This window comes from Gavialis gangeticus, unplaced genomic scaffold (genome assembly GCF_001723915.1).
Source record: "Gavialis gangeticus isolate Ggan-Ray unplaced genomic scaffold, GavGan_comp1, whole genome shotgun sequence".
In the NCBI taxonomy this organism is placed as follows: Eukaryota; Metazoa; Chordata; order Crocodylia; family Gavialidae; genus Gavialis; species Gavialis gangeticus.
This window is the reverse complement of record NW_017728994.1, coordinates 31611995-31627779: the sequence shown is the minus strand read 5'-3', so window position 1 is coordinate 31627779 and position 15785 is coordinate 31611995. Positions and strand designations below refer to the sequence as shown.

Sequence of the window (15785 nt, the reverse complement as noted above, 5' to 3'; positions counted from 1 at the left end):
CCCCGGCTCTTCCTATACCCCCTCCCTCCTATAGGCTTACCTGCAGGGAGCTGCTTTCCACACTGCCTAGCTGTATTTCTGGCCATGGACATGTGTGGGGGCATGTACATGCATGTGGTGCCTCCTGTGTCCCACACCCAGCAGCCCCTTGCAGGCTGGAACACTGCCAGCCTGCAAGAGGAAACCTGCCATTTCCTGTGGTTTTCCATAGTAAAGAGAAAACCCAGATCCCTGAATGACACTGCAAATCCAGGACAAATGCTGTCCCAGAGTCATGCAGCCTGGGACCAGGACTTGACATTTCCACTCTGGGGTTGTCCTGCCCAATTAGGGACAGGTGGTCACCCTACCTGGGGCACATAGCATGGCCCCACCCTGGCCCCATAGCATCAGCATAGAGTCAGCATTGCTGTTCCAGCTCTATAGTACAAGGGTTGTCAACCGGGTGTGTACATATCCTGGGGGTATTTTGGATGGCCCCAGGAGGGTATGTGCAGAGGTGTGGGGAAGCGGTGCATGGTGGTGGTGTGGAGTGGTGAATGGCGGTGGGAGCTGCCACGTGCAAGTTTCCTGCCTACCGCTGCTGCCACTGTGCACCTCCCCCCCAACTCCAGCTGCTTGTCACCCCCTCAACCCTGCACACCCCTAGTGACAGCTCTGGGTACATGCCTTGAAAAAGTTTAAAAACCCCTGTTGTCCCTCCATGCCTCTGCTCCATGCAGGCAGGCTCCATCCCTGCTGTAGCCTAAGTAAGGAGGAGTGGTGCAAAGGTGAAAAATGAAGGTTCAAATTTAGCAGACAGCAATACTAAAAACACTTTAAATTGCCAGAATCTTTCATGCACTATGGCTGCTTCTGAGTAGTGGAGAGAACTTCTCTGGAATTCCTGATATAGCGATGGTCATTACCTGTGCTAAGTGAAGTACAAAAAGTTAATCTAGAAATTGCCCAGTAGGTCTGTAGCCAAATGTTGCATTCTGCTTCTGACCCATAAGGTTCAAGATTTGGGGTTGGATTTTGGAAAATACCACAAAATTGGTGTAGCGTTTTTAGACTCGGAAACTGCCTCAGGGCAAATTGTGCATCCTTTATTCTGACTGAAAAGAGCTACTGAATCACAGTAGATATCCTCTTATTGTAATGAGAAACGGAATTTGAGAAACCCTGATTAATAAAGCCCAGCCATGGAGGCACCAGTGCACATTTCTTAGGGAGACTTCCTACTTCTCACTGGTTGGGGTTTTAAGCTCTGAAAGTAAAACAGTATATAAGTATTGAAATCTATTTCAACTTTAATGATATAGAGCAGTAGTTGCTATTTTGCTGGTGGTGGGCTTGTATGATGCAGCTCAGGTCCAAGTTAAGCAGGTGCTAAGACCAACTGCCACTACTGCTTCTCTCTGCCAGCCAACTTTGGCCTAGCGCAGGCAAAACCCCATGCACTGAAACCCACTGATTCTGGGCCAAATCCAGGGTCCCTGTATTCAGGCGACAGACCATAGGTTACTGAGCCCTGGTTACAGTGTTAGTAATAGGTAGGGTTTTCTGCTTCCTCAAAATGATTTATTTGTACAGCAGTAAGGAAAAGGTAGTTAAGAACAAGTAAAAGCAGTGTCCTCTGCAACTGCATAGAAAAACTATCTTCAGCATTTTTTCCAAAAAGCCAGGATCTCTGGGGAGGAAAGGAGAGGAACTGTTTTCCTTTCCTGCATCACTTACTGGAAACATCTGTTAACCAGGGTTTGATCCAAAATATGAAGACTGGAGTAATAGCGTGGTAGGAATCTTATCTCTATCTTTTCCAGTAGTAGGGGCGGAGTAGAGCTCAGCTTCACAGTACAGTGTTGCGTATGTGACTTGGGATAGGATATTTCTAGTCAAAACTGTATCTCTTGCAGTATATTTCAATGCAGATCTTGTGTGTGTCATGGTACTAAATAGTGCAGATAGGAAACTTAGTTATTTTAGTCTTTCTGGTTAAAATGCTACTGCGCATTAAAAATTAACCAATTTTTAATCTAATCTTTTCAAAGGTATTCCTGTCTCTCAACAGCATTTAATATGGAGTAATGTGGAACTGGAGGATGACTACTGCTTGAATGATTACAAGTGAGTGTAAAATACAACTTCACTATACGTTAATTGATAAACAGATAGACCGTGCTGTATTTGAAATTGCCTCCACCTTTCTGTGTAAGTTCTGAATGTAGCTATTACTACTGGAGATAGAGAATACTACAAAACTTCACTGTTTTTGTTGATTATTTGCAGCATTTCAGATGGCTGCACTCTGAAGCTAGTACTGGCAATGCGAGGTGGGCCTATTAACACTAGAAGAGGTAAGTACAGATTTAACTCTTAAAATATCCAAACATAGGTGATAATGACATTTTATAACAAAGTTTGTAATGGAAGCCATTTTAGGCATTTTGCATGATTACACTTCCATTCTAAATAATGGAAAATGTTGAGGAACTTGAAAAGAATTGTTTACCCACCTCTTTATAATGCTGGATCTCTTGGTTTTAAAAGGTCTTCCCCCACATTTGTGTACATCATACAAAAAAAAACCCTCTGTGAAGTTGGACTAGAAATCAAAAAATGAGTATCATAAGGAAATGGATTAGCACATTTATCCTGCATGGTTCATCAGCAGATCTGTGCTGTAAGACTGCTCTATATATCTACTGAGAAACACTAGAATACAAAATAATTCATGTGCAGTGATAGGATTTCTCTTAACCCCTTTACGATTTTCTTTAAAATTTCAGCTAAGATGACTTGGATGTATGTTGTAAATGCCCTGGCTAACTGCAGATTTACAAGCAAAATTCTGTATACAAGGGCACAGAGATACATTTTTAGTCAAATGTTAATGGAACTTTTGATGCCGTTGGAGCATTGAGACTACTTCAGTATAGTTATAGGGTATTTCAGTTTTTCTTTTTTATGTTCCTCTATGACCAATTCTATTATTTCCAATGTAAATTGCTTTTAATTATTTTGTTAGCTTGAGTTTTTTATAGTGCAAAAAGGAGGAAAAATATTTTAAAATTAAAATATAATTGTAAGACCACAAATTGGAGACTTATTTGGGACACAGGTTACAGATATCTTGTGTTTATGAAACTAGCTAAAGTTTAAATTGGTGCTCCCTTTTCTAAATGCAAATGAGGTCCCATAAAAAGGAGAGAAGGAGGAAATATAGTTCTAATTAGCAAGCAGTGCTTACAGGAATCTTTGCTTCAATATGTCATTTTTGTTTTGTTCCCATTAACTTGCTTATCAAAGGCTTTGGATTTGTTTTTATTCTCCAAATCATGGTATGTCTGTAGTTTTGTTACAGGAATATCTGCTTTGATAGCAGTGTAACGTTGACATAGACAGCTTTAAACTAGGTAATTTGGGCTATTGGTAGCAGTCAGGGCAGTACAAGTCCGTATCAGCTAATTAACCCTGTTTTTTGGGCAAGTTTTTTAGTCCATGCTGACCTCTGTTGTGCCGTAGCTGAACTGTTACTGGAACGTGAACCACAGTTTGAAGCTGGTTTGAGAATACCTACACTGTAGGGCTGTGCGAAATAGCTGTGTTTCGATTTGGTTTTGGATTCTGCTGTTTTGGAGGACAGTCATTTGTTTCGGTGTTTCGGATCACTCTCCTATTTCGTTTCAGCTGTATCTGTTTTCAGCTCCAGCACTATTTCAAACAGGCTGCAAGGGAAGCTTTGCACAGCCCTACCCAGCTGGGTGGAGCTGGGGGCTTGGGGCTCCAGTGGGGGAGCAGGACAGGGCCATGGGTGGCTCGTCTGGGAGAGGGCTGCTGCCCTCTGTGCAGGCAAAGAGACCCACGTGGGTCTCTGATCCCTGTCTCACTGGGTCACGGGGCAGGGAAGCAGCGCAGAGCGGGGAGCAAGCCTGCTGGTCCCTGCCATGTGACTTGACTCCACAAGGAGCAGAGATCCGTGCCTGGGGTCTCCTTGCCACTGCTGCCCACCCTGTGCCACCCCAGCAACATGTGGCTGCGCGGGGCGGGCAGCGGTGGTAAAGAGACCCTGGCCTGGATTTCTGCTCCCTGTGAAGCCAGGTCCCGTGCCAGGGATTCCCTAGCCCCCTGGTTCAATTCCCCAGCTCTCTGATCATTCCCCGAGCTCTTCCTGCGGGGTGTGGGCCCCCGGATCTGCATGCTAGGTTTCAGCAGGCTGCCACTGCACCGCAGTCTTCCTGCCCCAGCCTGCAGTAGCAGCCTACTGAAACCCCACATGCAGATTGGGGGCCCGCGGCTCCCCAGGAAGAGCTGGGGAAATGATCAGAGAGCTGGGGAACTGAACCAGGAGCTAGATATCAATATCAGAGCAGTCCTTCCCCACACGCTTTCCCCTCCCTCTTAGTTTTTGTTTCCATGCAAGCCCGGCTCTGAAACTCCGAAATTCTCAAATGTTTCAGAGCCTTCTGTTTCAATTCGGATTCAGTGTTTCGCCAAAATGGCCTGAAACACCTCCGAAACGAAACAGCTACTGAAATTTCGCACAGCCCTACTACACTGTAGTAACCAGGGTGACTGCAGTTACCTATTTCATGTGGTTTCATGGGTAAATTGCACTCTGCTGATGAAAATATAAGAGACTTTCCCTAGGCTGATTTTTAATTAGTAATATGGTACATCTTTGAAAATAAAAATGCAAAACAAGAACTTTGAAACCAAGATAAAGGACAGGTATGGTTTTGGAAGTGCCTTGCCTGAAAGAAGTCTGGGGTGTGGAAGGAAAAGCATAAAAGCAAGCATAAAGGGATACTTGGATCTCTCTTGTTGCCAGAACTTAGGCCTTGTTCAGCATTGCTCTGAAATATCTCTGCCACCTGAATGAAAGTTCAGTGGGTTTGAGCTTAAACAGCGGTACACCAAACATCCCAGCAGCCCTGTAAGTAACACCTTTTCGTTTTGAGCAATAGTGACTCTGTCCTTGCTGACACCTGCTGTGTTTCTTAACCTGGATGCAATGGCAGATTTGACCTGGACAGGTAACTCAGTTATGTGGTGAAACTCAGGGGCATGAAAACTGACAATAAACCCCTTTACTGTTTTCACTTGCAAAGCGTACTGTAGATGAGAGCTCTGTACATCCTATAGGGGATTCATATCTATAAACATAAGTGAGTTCAACTTTCAAAGGTAACTAAAACCAGTCTCCCTGATGCTTATGCCCAGAAGTTTCATATGTTGAAATTTCAGTGGCAGTATCACAGGCAGTGGAACCTTTCATACATAAAAAGTGACTTATTTCACAAGTGTTCTAAGTTGTCTTACTGAATTGTAACTTTGTGTTGAGCTATAGGAAAGTTGTCAGTTTTTGTTTTAAAAATAACTTACTGCTCTGATTAGTCTGGCAGAAGTTGATGGTAGAATGGGTTCCACGGTTCTACTTAAACTCTGGAAATTTTGTTCTAAGCTTCAGTCGCTCAGAGTGCCTATGCACAAGTAGTGAGGCTGATCCAACATGCTGGAATTCCAGCGTGTCAGAGTGGACTCAATTAACTGGGGTCTGAGCAGACAATTAATGAAGTGTGCTGGAGCCTGGCAATTACCACACTCCAGCAGCCTCCTGCATTTCGTGTATCAGTTTCCCCATGCTTAAAAATTGGGGGGGGAGGGCTCATTGAATGAGCTTCAGTTCAAGCACCCTCACTGCCATTTTTAAGCGTGGGGACACTGAAACACAAAATGCAGCAGCACTTTAATTAATGTAGCTCTTGGAGCCGCTGTAATTAAAGTGCCGTCCCCCCCCCACCACCACCATCCATGGAGTATGCGTAAAAGTGCCCTTAGCTATTATTACCTGTAGAAAGGCTTCTCATTGGATCCTCAGAAAAGACTGTTTGCTAATTAAAATCGGGCTCAGTTTATTTAATACAGTGATCACTATTCATAGGATCATAGGGAAGTAAGGCTGGGAAAACAACCTCACATAGGAAAGCAACCTTACAAGGTCATCTAGCTCAAGGCAGGTTCATCCCTGACTAAACCATCCCAGTCAAGTGTCTGTCTAACCTGCTTTTGAAAGTTCCCATGCATGGAGAGTCCTCAGCTTTCCTAGGTAGCCTGTTCAAAACCTGATCACTCTCAGTAGTCAGAAAGTTCCTCCTTATCTCCAGCCTAAATGTCCCCTGCTGCAGCTTGAGGCCATTGCTTCTAGTCCTATTCCCTATAGCCACAGAGAAAAGCCTATCTACATCCTCTCTGTAATCATCCTTCAGTTATTTGAAGACTTTTATCAAATCTCCCCTCAGTCTTTGCTTCTCCAGGCTAAATAACCCTGTTTCTTTCAGCCTTTCCTCATATGTCTTGCCTTTCAAGCCCCTGTTGGGTAATTATTTTTTCTTAAGGAAGCAGTGATTTAACTACACTCCAGTGAGTTAAGCAATTTTTTAAAACAGTAAGAGTGGTCTAAAATCACTTGATTTGGGCTTTCTTCCTATCACTCTTTCAATTTTAAGTTAAGTATTGTAGAGAGATGTTTGATAAGAAACCTTAAATATTTTTTTTCTAATTTCTGGTGCTAGTTAACTAGATTCCTAAATAAAATAAATCAGTAAAATTCTCCAACCTTAGTTTAATCAACTGCCATCTTGTTATCCCATTCTTAGCCAAGCAGCATCTTCTTTAGTTTTTTTTGTGTCTTGCTCCTCATCTGTTATGTATCTGCGGCAGTGCTGAGATTTGCTCTGTGACCCAAGTCATCTCTGTATTTGGGATCTCTTCCTTCTGTAGTTGGAGGAGGATAGGGAGAGGCAGGATCTGATACCTTATCCCAGACAAATCTTCAAGAAATGAATGGAATTTCTTGGTGTGTCTATTTATTTCATTCTTTTTCCTCCTGTGGAAGTGGTGGTCGGAGCAGCTGTTGGCAACATAGTTTCTGCTGCATTAGGTAATTGTGTCAATTGTAGCTGTTAAGTAACAGAAAGGGGAGGAGAGACATGCAGAGGGTTAGTTTCTCTTATTCATGTCCATTCATTTCAGGCTCTGGTTTGTATTAGTCCCATTTAACTCAACTGTCTGTGGTGGTGAAGATTTAAAATGAATTTGCCTTCTCAAAATGATTCAGCCATAGCCAGTGTTTTCATGTTGTAGTTGTTCTGCACATTGTAGCAGATGCCAGTGAGCTTCCTGTGATTCTTGATGAGTGAGGAATTATCAGTAGGTGGCTATGACCTGGGTCTTAATGTCCTTGCCAGGTTGAATGGAGGTTATTGGGAAAACTGGGTGATAAAACTCAGGCTCAGAGAGGCATCACTTTCAGAAGTTAAGGTTATCAGGCTATGGAGGTTCCTTTTGGCTGCTTAGTACTAACTGGTGGGAATCATAAAGTCATCACAGAATGCAAAGATGAAAATGTGAGGGAGGGGTTTGCAAACTCAGGCCAGGTATCAGAGTGCTTTAGACTTGAATGCACAAACATTTGAGCTTCTGGTCACTCCAAGTCATATGTAGACTGATGCAGGTGCTTGAATTCTGATTGAAATAAATTAATTTAGGTTAAACACTTCAAGGTGTTCAGATTATTCTCTTTCTTTCCAGACAGGCCCATCAATTCCCCCTTTCTGACCATTGCTGTAGAGGTTTTCAAACATTATGTGAAGGTTGAAATATAATGCATCTGGGAGTTTTTTGTGACTAGGACTCTCAAGTTGAAACAGTCTGCTTTTCCTTCTGTTTTTCTCTTTGTAGTTCCTGTGGAAGACCCAATTAGGGAAATGGCTGAATACATGGATCCCAGTCGAGATGAGGTCTGGGAGAAGGGGCCATCCAACAAACCAGTTACCTTCTTGGTGTACCGGGAAGGAGATCAATTGAATTTTTTCCGTGTTGTAGACAGGGGAGATGGCACTTTAACACCATTATCTGAATCTTTAAGGTAAAGTGGATTTTGATTTGTGTGTTTGGGTTTAAAGGGGAAAACTAAAAGTTTTCAGTTTTTATTCCCTGACATTTATCAAAAGAATATCTAGACTGTTAGAAGGATTGTGCATAAAAGGTCTAACAGTTCTGGTCTCCACACCTCAAACAAAGTTCAAGTGGAATTAGGAAAGGTACAGAGAAAGGCAACAAAGATAAGGGGTATGGAGCAGCTGCCATAGCAGGACAGACTGAAAAAAGCTAGGACTCTTTAGTTTGGAAAGAAAGCTTAAGGGGGATATGATAGAAGTGTATAAAATCATGAAAGCTGTGGACAAAGTGGATAGGGAACTCTTATTCACCGAGTTCTGAAATGCATAAATTAGGGTGTGCCTACTGAAATTGACATGAAACAGTCTTAAAACATCTACAAACTGTGTTACTTCTTGTGTAATTAATGGAATTCATTGCCACAGGAGGTTGGAGAGGCAGACAGTATAACCAGATTCAGAAAGGGATTAAACAAATTCATGGAGGACATGTCCATTGAGAAGTATTAAATAGTATCCTCTTGATCATTCTTAAAACAATGATGGTCAATGCCAGGGAAGGTAAGATGGGATGGATTATATTAGGTATTCCTTGTACAGACACTTGCCCTGTAAAGCCTCTAGTACTTGCCACTGTAGGAGACGGGATACTAACTACATCTTAGGAAGGTAGGACTGGAAGGGGCCTTATGTGAGGTCATCTAGTCCACCCCCTTGCTTAAAGCAAGATCACCTGTGACTGATTCTTGCAAGCAAGCTAAGGAAGTACAAGTTGAATGAAAGGTCTGTAAGAAAATTGGCTGGATCATCAGGCTCAGAGCATAATAATCAATGGTTCGATGTCTAGTTGACAGCCAGGATCAAGTGGAGTGCCACAGGGATCAGTCCTGGGACCAATTTTGTTCAGTATTTTCATCAGTGTCTTGGAAGATGGGATGGAGCGCACCATCAGCAGCACGTTAGCAGATGACACCAAGCTTGGGGTGGGGAGTAGTAGATACAATGGAGGGTAGGGCTAGGATTACGAGAAACCTCAACAAATTGGCAGATTGGACCAAAAGAAATCTGATGAAGTTCAATAAGAACAAGAGTAAATTCCTGCACTTGAGACATAACAATCCCAAGTACCAGTACAGACTGGGGACCAACTAGTTAAGCAGCAGCTCTTCAGAAAAGGACCTGGGTGTTACAGTGGACAATAAGCTGAATATGAGACAGCAGTGTGCCAATGTTGTGAAGAAGACTAACGGTATACTGGGCTGCATTATTAGGAGTGTTGCCAACAGATTGAGGGAAGTGATTATTCCCTTCTATTCAGGATTGGTGAGGGCTCATCTGGAGTACTGTGTCCAGTTTTGGGCCCTCCAGTACAGAAAGGATGTGTACGAATTGGAGAGAGTCCAGCAGAGGGCAACAAAAATGGTCAGGCATTTTGGGCACATGACTTCTGAGAAGAGCCTGAGGGAGCTGGGTGTATTTATTCTGGAGAAGAGAAAACTGAGGGGGGATTTAATAGCAGCCTTCAACTACCTGAAGTGGGGTTCCAAAGAGCTTGACTGTTCACAATGGTGCCAGAACAAGGATCAATGGTCTCAAGTTTCAGCAAAGCAAGTTTAAGTTAGATATTAGGAAAAACTTTCTCTTTAGGAGTGTGGTGAAGCATTGGAACAGCAGGTTACCCAGAGGCGTTGTGGAATCTCCATCCTTGGAGGTTTTTAAGACCCAGCTAGACAAAGCCTTGCCTGGGATGATATAGTTGGGGATGGTCCTGCTTCGAGCTGGGGTTTGGACTAGATTAACATTGGTGATGCATAGGGGGTGCACGCAGGTGCACCCCTGAGGTTGATGGTGCATCCCCTAAGATTGGCCGCTGCTGAAACTGCTGGCAGTGCCTGCGAGCAGTTGCTGTTTGCCACCTCCCATCCCACTCACCACTAACCACTGGTGGCATCTGTGGGTGGTCGCTGATCACCGGTCAGCGCTCACCACCCCCTCCCCGATTCGCCGCTGACAGCACCGTGGCCACCTGCAGAAGCTCCCCACTCGCTGTCAACATCCCCCTCCCCCCCAGCCTCGGGAGGCACGCAACATTCATGTAGATCAGCATTTCTCAATCCATGGGTCACAACGCAGAAGTGGGTCACAAGAATATATGAAAGGGTCACGAACAATCACGGAAAAATGTGGAAAATAACAGGCTTTCTCTGTTAAAGGAGTTCCAGTCTGCGAGGGTCTGCTTGGGGCTGGGAGAAGCAGGAAGAGGGCGATCAGCCAGGGTTCGCCATGTACATGTGTGTGCTCACACATGCACATGACAGCCAGGCAGCATAGAGAGAGCAGTTCCTGTAGCTCCTCGCAGGTAAATCTGTGGAGTGGAGGAGGGCTATAGATGATGTGTCAGGGGTGCTTGTGGCTCCAAGACTTGTGCACCCACACCGGGCATGGGGCTGCAGCCTAGCCAGACCGGCACAGGCAGAAGCCACCTCCACGGCCCAGCAGACAGAACCTGCTGCAGGAGGGCTGGGCAGGGCAGTGAAACTGCAGAAGTAATGGGCAGCAAGGTCCTCCAGCCTCTCACCTCCTCCTGCCGGCACCACTCCCCTCAGGTCACAGCTCTACCCTGGAATGGAGGTGCTTGGCAGCATGGGCGGCCTGAAGGGAGCAGCAACAGCCAGACCATGGCAGCGGGGTAGAGCCGCAGCCCAGCATGCAAGCAGCTGGTGGCAGCAAGAGGTGAGAGCAGTGCAGGCTTCCCTGGCCCCCTAGTCTGTTACTTCTTGCACTGCTGGTGGTATGGCTGGCATGGGGGTCCTGGAGACAGTGGCAGCAGCAGCAACGAGTCTCAGCACCCCACTGTGGGTCCTGTCCACTGGGCTGCGGAGGTGGCTTGTGCCCATACTAGTCCAGCCAGGTTGTATTCCTGTGCCTGCTGTGAGTACACAGTGGGGGGCTGGAGGCATGGGGCAGCGAATCAGGAGTGAGGGGCACCAGAAGGGCTGGGGAGGATGTGGGGGTTGTGGGTTGGGATTGAGGGGCACCAGCAGGACCAGGGGGCCGTGAGTTGGGAATGAGGGGCACTTGCAACTTCCATTGTGCAAATTGCACAGTGATGAATGTCACTTGGGCGTAATGGAGGTCTACATGTTGACATTGTTTTTAATGTTTTCCTGTTGATTTCTGTCTTTTCAAATTAAGACTGTTGAACTGCTTCAGTTTGTAGTGTGTAATAAGTGTTTTGGGGCCAAAATACTTGTGTATTTTCTACTTAAACTATTTACTGGGTCAGGACTGGCTATCAGTGTTTGCAAATGGGTCCTGGTACAAAGAAGGTTGAGAACCACTGGATTAGATGACCTCCTGAGCTCCTTTTCACCCCTAATTTTCTATGGGCTCCTATACACCTGGAGGAAGGCTGCTCCAACTCAATTAATTGCTCACTCAATTTAATTGCCAAGCTGAGTGTCATGTGTATCAGGGTCCCCACGCTGAAAAATGGCAGTGGGCCATTTAAACTAAAGCTCATTTGATAAGGTTTAGTTCAAAACACTCCACCGCCATTGTTCAGTGTGGGGACAAAATGCACGTGATGCTCCAAGTGCTAATTAAACTGCCTCACACACACCCCCCTGCTGCTGCCTCCCAGAGCACATCTGTAAATGCCCTTTTTCTAAACCACTCCAGCCAGGCATCTGGTCAACCTGCTCTTGAAAATTTCCAAGGATGGAGATTCCAGAACTTCTTTAGGTAGCCTGTGGCCACAGAGAAAAGCCTATCTCCATCCTCTTTCACCCTTTGGGTATTTTAAGTTGTTATCAAATCCCAACTCCATATTGCCTTCTCCAAACTAAACAGCCTTAGTTCTTTCAGCCTTTCCTCATAAGTAGGGATCCAGGTTTTCCATTTGTCACAGAAAAATGTGGATTATCTCCTTTAAAAGAGAAACATGGATATTTTCTCCTTTAAGGGAGAAAAACATGGGAAATCATGGGTTTCCCCTTGCAGGCTGACAGAGTTCCAGTTTGCAAGAATGCTAGAAGGAGCAGGACACAGCGGGCAAAGGATGCCACATGCATGTGCGCCTGCACACATGCATATGGTAGCTAGGCCAGAGTAGTGGAGAGCAGCTTCTGCAACTCCCTCCAAGTAAGTCCGTGGGAGTGGGGACACAAGCAATGTGGCACGGAGGCTGGAGAGCACGTGTCGGGGTGGGGGCAGGGCGGGGACATGCCCCCCCCAGATTTCTGCACCCACAGCAGAGTATGGGGCTACACCCAGACTGGACCAGCTCTGGGCAGGAGCCACTTCTGTGGCCCAGTGGGCAAGACCTGACAGGGGAGGGAGCACCACACTGCCATTGCCTGCCTGCCTGGCAGCAGTGGTGGACATAACTCAATGGCTCCACCATGCCTCATCTTCGTGGCCATGGTGGAGGTGGCTCCTACCCATAGCAGATGTGGTCACAGAAATCTGGCAGGACGTGTGACCCTCCCCCCCACTGCCATGTTGCCTGTGCCCCCTTCCCTACACCCCTCCCCCTACTCCTTGCACAGTGGGGGTCTGGGGCCTGGGGGTTAGGGGACTGTGGGTCAGGAGTATGGAGCACCAGCAGGGCCAGGGGGCTGTGGGTCAGGAATGTGGAGGGCCAGGGGGCTGTGGGTTGGAAGTGATGGGCACTGGTGTGGGGGCGGGAGGGGCTATGGCTCAGGAGTAAGGGGCAATGGCATAGGTAGGAGCAGGGTACCAGCATATCTGGGTTGCTCAGCACCGCAGGGTAGTGGGGGAACAGCCGTACCTGGACCTGCACCCTGGTGAGTGAAGGAGACAGGGGGAGCTCTGATTTTCCATGATAAAGAAACCAAAATCAAACACCAAAATATACAGGTATTTAACATTTATTTTATTATAATGATGGAAGCACTGGTAGACTTCCAAATGGCTTTAAAATTGTAAATAAATATATCAATAATACATTGTGTTGACTGATACCTATATAGATATAGTGGTGTTTCATTTTAATTGCAGAAAAAGTGGATTTAGGGGGTTTTAACCAGAGAATTTAGGATTTTTTTATCAGAGAAAACCAGGATCCCTGCATAAGTCTGACCTCTCAAGCCCCTAAGCATTTTCATTGTCCTGCGCTGGACTTTTTTCCATCTATCCACATCCTTTTTGGAGGCCCAAAACTGGATGCAGTATTCTAGGTGAGGCCTCATCAATATGGAATAGAGCGAAAGAATCAGTTCCCTTGATTTGCAAGTGATGCTACTGTTGATACAGCCTAGTATGCTCTTGGCTTTTTTTTGCAACTAGAGCACACTGTTGACTCAGCTTATGGTCCACTGTGGGGTTGTCAAAGATTCCTCATGGGTTGGATTCAGCCCGCAGTGCCCTATCATCCAGCCTGTGATGCTGCCCGTGGGGCTTGGACTGGACCTGCCTCCTGCATGCTGTGTACCCTGGGCTGGCCCATGCAGTGCATGCTGGCCCTAGCTCTGTGCGCTGCATGTCACATATGGGACCAGCCTGGGCTGTGTGCTGCATGTGGCCCACAGGACCTGATCAGTTTGATTCTCTGCAGCCTAGCCAGTCATTACCCAGTCTGTATTTGTGCATAGACCATTGATCTGACCTAGTGCGGTACTTATATTCTAATCAAACGCTGTAACTTGAAGGCTTAAGTCTGGCTTGTCCAACATATGGCCCGCAGGACACCATGCAGCCCGCCAAGCCATTTTCTGAGGCCCAAGGTGCTGTGACAGGAAACAAAAGTAAACACTGTTTACTTTCGTTCCCACCCCTTGTCCCTCCCCCAACCTCTCAGCAGCTTCCTAATGGCTGCTGAAGGGCTGGGGAAGGGACAAGGCACAAGCAAGGCAAGGGGAGTGGGGACAAAAAACCCCCCCAGACCCTCCCCAGTCAACTTCCCTCGCACTAAATCGCCACTTGCACCTGGCTCTGCCCCTCGGGGTGTGGCAGGAGAGAAGGAGGCATCATTCTGGGGCCCCCGCGCCTGCCCTGCTCCTCGCTCACCTGTGTGGTTCATCTTCCCGTGGTGGGTGGAGAAGCTGCAGCCGGGTGCTGCCCCGTGCCCGGCTTGCAGGTCCCTGTGTGAACACATGGCGCCGGCCCGGGCTTGCTGTGCCACCTTTGCCTCCGCCTCCTCCTCCTCCTCCTCCCTCCCCGGCAGAGGAAGCCCCCTTTTTTTTTTTTGCTGGCTCCGGGCTGGGAGCCACTGGGTGGGCTTGCAAGGCTTGGCGGGGCCCAGGGTGGGGGGCTTGGGCAGCCTGGGTCCCTGCCCATGGATGCTTCACCTGTAGAGCCCGGCACGTGTGGACTGCAGCACCACAGCCCTCGCCCGACTCCTCCCTGGGCTCCACCACCTCCTTGCTTCCCCCAGCACCGGGCTCCTGGCTCCCGAGCCTGCCCCTGGGCCCTAGGAGGTGCGAGCATCACACCTTATCCCTGTCTCAGCCCCTGGGTGGGAGGGAAGACATCTCAGGGGCAAGAGAAGCCTGACCCAAAGTGCCAGGAGCAGCACCCCTTCACTTCCCCTGCTCCATCATCCCCAGGGGGAGAGGCAAGCCCCTATAATCCCAGGGTGTAGCTTCATGAGGCCCCGTGTTTGGCTGTGCACCTGCCCTTAGCCAAATACAGGCCTCTGGGCCTTGGTATGCATGTCCTGCAGGGTCGTGGATGTCTCTGGGACTACTGGCGGCTGGGTCTCTCTGCACGCTGAGCGTTAACGTGTTCGGGGGGGGGGTTTGTGAGGAAGAAGCTGGAGCCCCTCCTAGCCAGACCTCTCATTTGTTTGAGCCGAGTTGATATGTTGCATGCCGAAAAGCCTGTGTTGGGTGCCGTATGCTACCAGTGCTACCAGTACTAGGGGTATTTTGGATTTTAAACCACATTTCCAGACCCATTTCATTGTCACTTCCTGCAGCTTCATTTGTGTCAAAGGTCACATGACACCACATCCTGATGTGATACCACTTCCTGTGAGGTCTTTGAATATGGCTCGCCGGTTCACTGGGTGATAAAAGTTCATGATCCAGGCCCACATTCATAAAGGTTGGACTCCCTTGGCTTAAGTAAACAGTAACACGATGCAATGTGTGCAGTTAATATGGACAAATGTTTTTCTTAATTGTGTTTCTCAGTACAAAATAAAACCAAGTTGATTTGGCTATACCAAAAGCAATTCAGAAACACCGATTTTTTTTTTTAAAGGGAACATTTTGCATGAGCCAACTTAGAAATAAGGATATGCAATATGTTACTTTTCAGTCTCTTTCTCTTTCTGTTTTATCTAAAATTTCTTGCTTCATTTTAGAGATATTTCCTTATTTACAATCCATACTTGTCACTGCAGGATTAAGCACGAAGGCTGCAATAAGCGTCTAATTGATATTGAGCAGTCCTGGAATTCTACCCAAGATTTTCATAAAATTCCTAAATAGCTGAATTTTTTTGCTGACACTGTCTGCTATGAAATAGTTAGTAGTGTCGACAGTTAGAAAAGTAGACTTCATATTAATCTTTGTTGAGGCATCAAACCGTGGCCAGCTGTGATGGATCTTATGGCCCCTCATTGCCGAAATGAGAAGTCTCTAGCACTATTAGTTTCAATAGTAAACGCTGTCACTGATGGTCAGAAATAAGCTGTTGTAACTGCTAACAGCTACTTGAAGGGCACATGATAGAATGCACTAAGCCAGTGTATTATAGGATTTGACATCTTAATTTTTTTGTTCAGAAGCAATTGTATCATAAAATTTAGGAACTTTTAGTAAAACACTTTCAGATATTCTGTTCTAATCAATGAAATGTAAAAAAAAAAAAAAA

The 15785-nt window shown here is 46.5% G+C and overlaps 1 protein-coding gene across 6 annotated transcripts in view; it reads left to right on the top strand.

Annotated features, from left to right (window-relative positions):
- The window catches only part of ZFAND4 (zinc finger AN1-type containing 4), a 110942-nt gene that overhangs the window by 45512 nt on the left and 49645 nt on the right, over positions 1 to 15785 (top strand). For all 6 annotated transcript variants that reach the window (XM_019502531.1, XM_019502528.1, XM_019502532.1 and 3 more), the window contains exons 3-5: positions 2034 to 2109; positions 2272 to 2339; positions 7726 to 7912. In XM_019502531.1, the coding sequence (XP_019358076.1) occupies positions 2034 to 2109; positions 2272 to 2339; positions 7726 to 7912 (331 nt within the window). The remainder of the gene's footprint in view (positions 1 to 2033; positions 2110 to 2271; positions 2340 to 7725; positions 7913 to 15785) is intronic.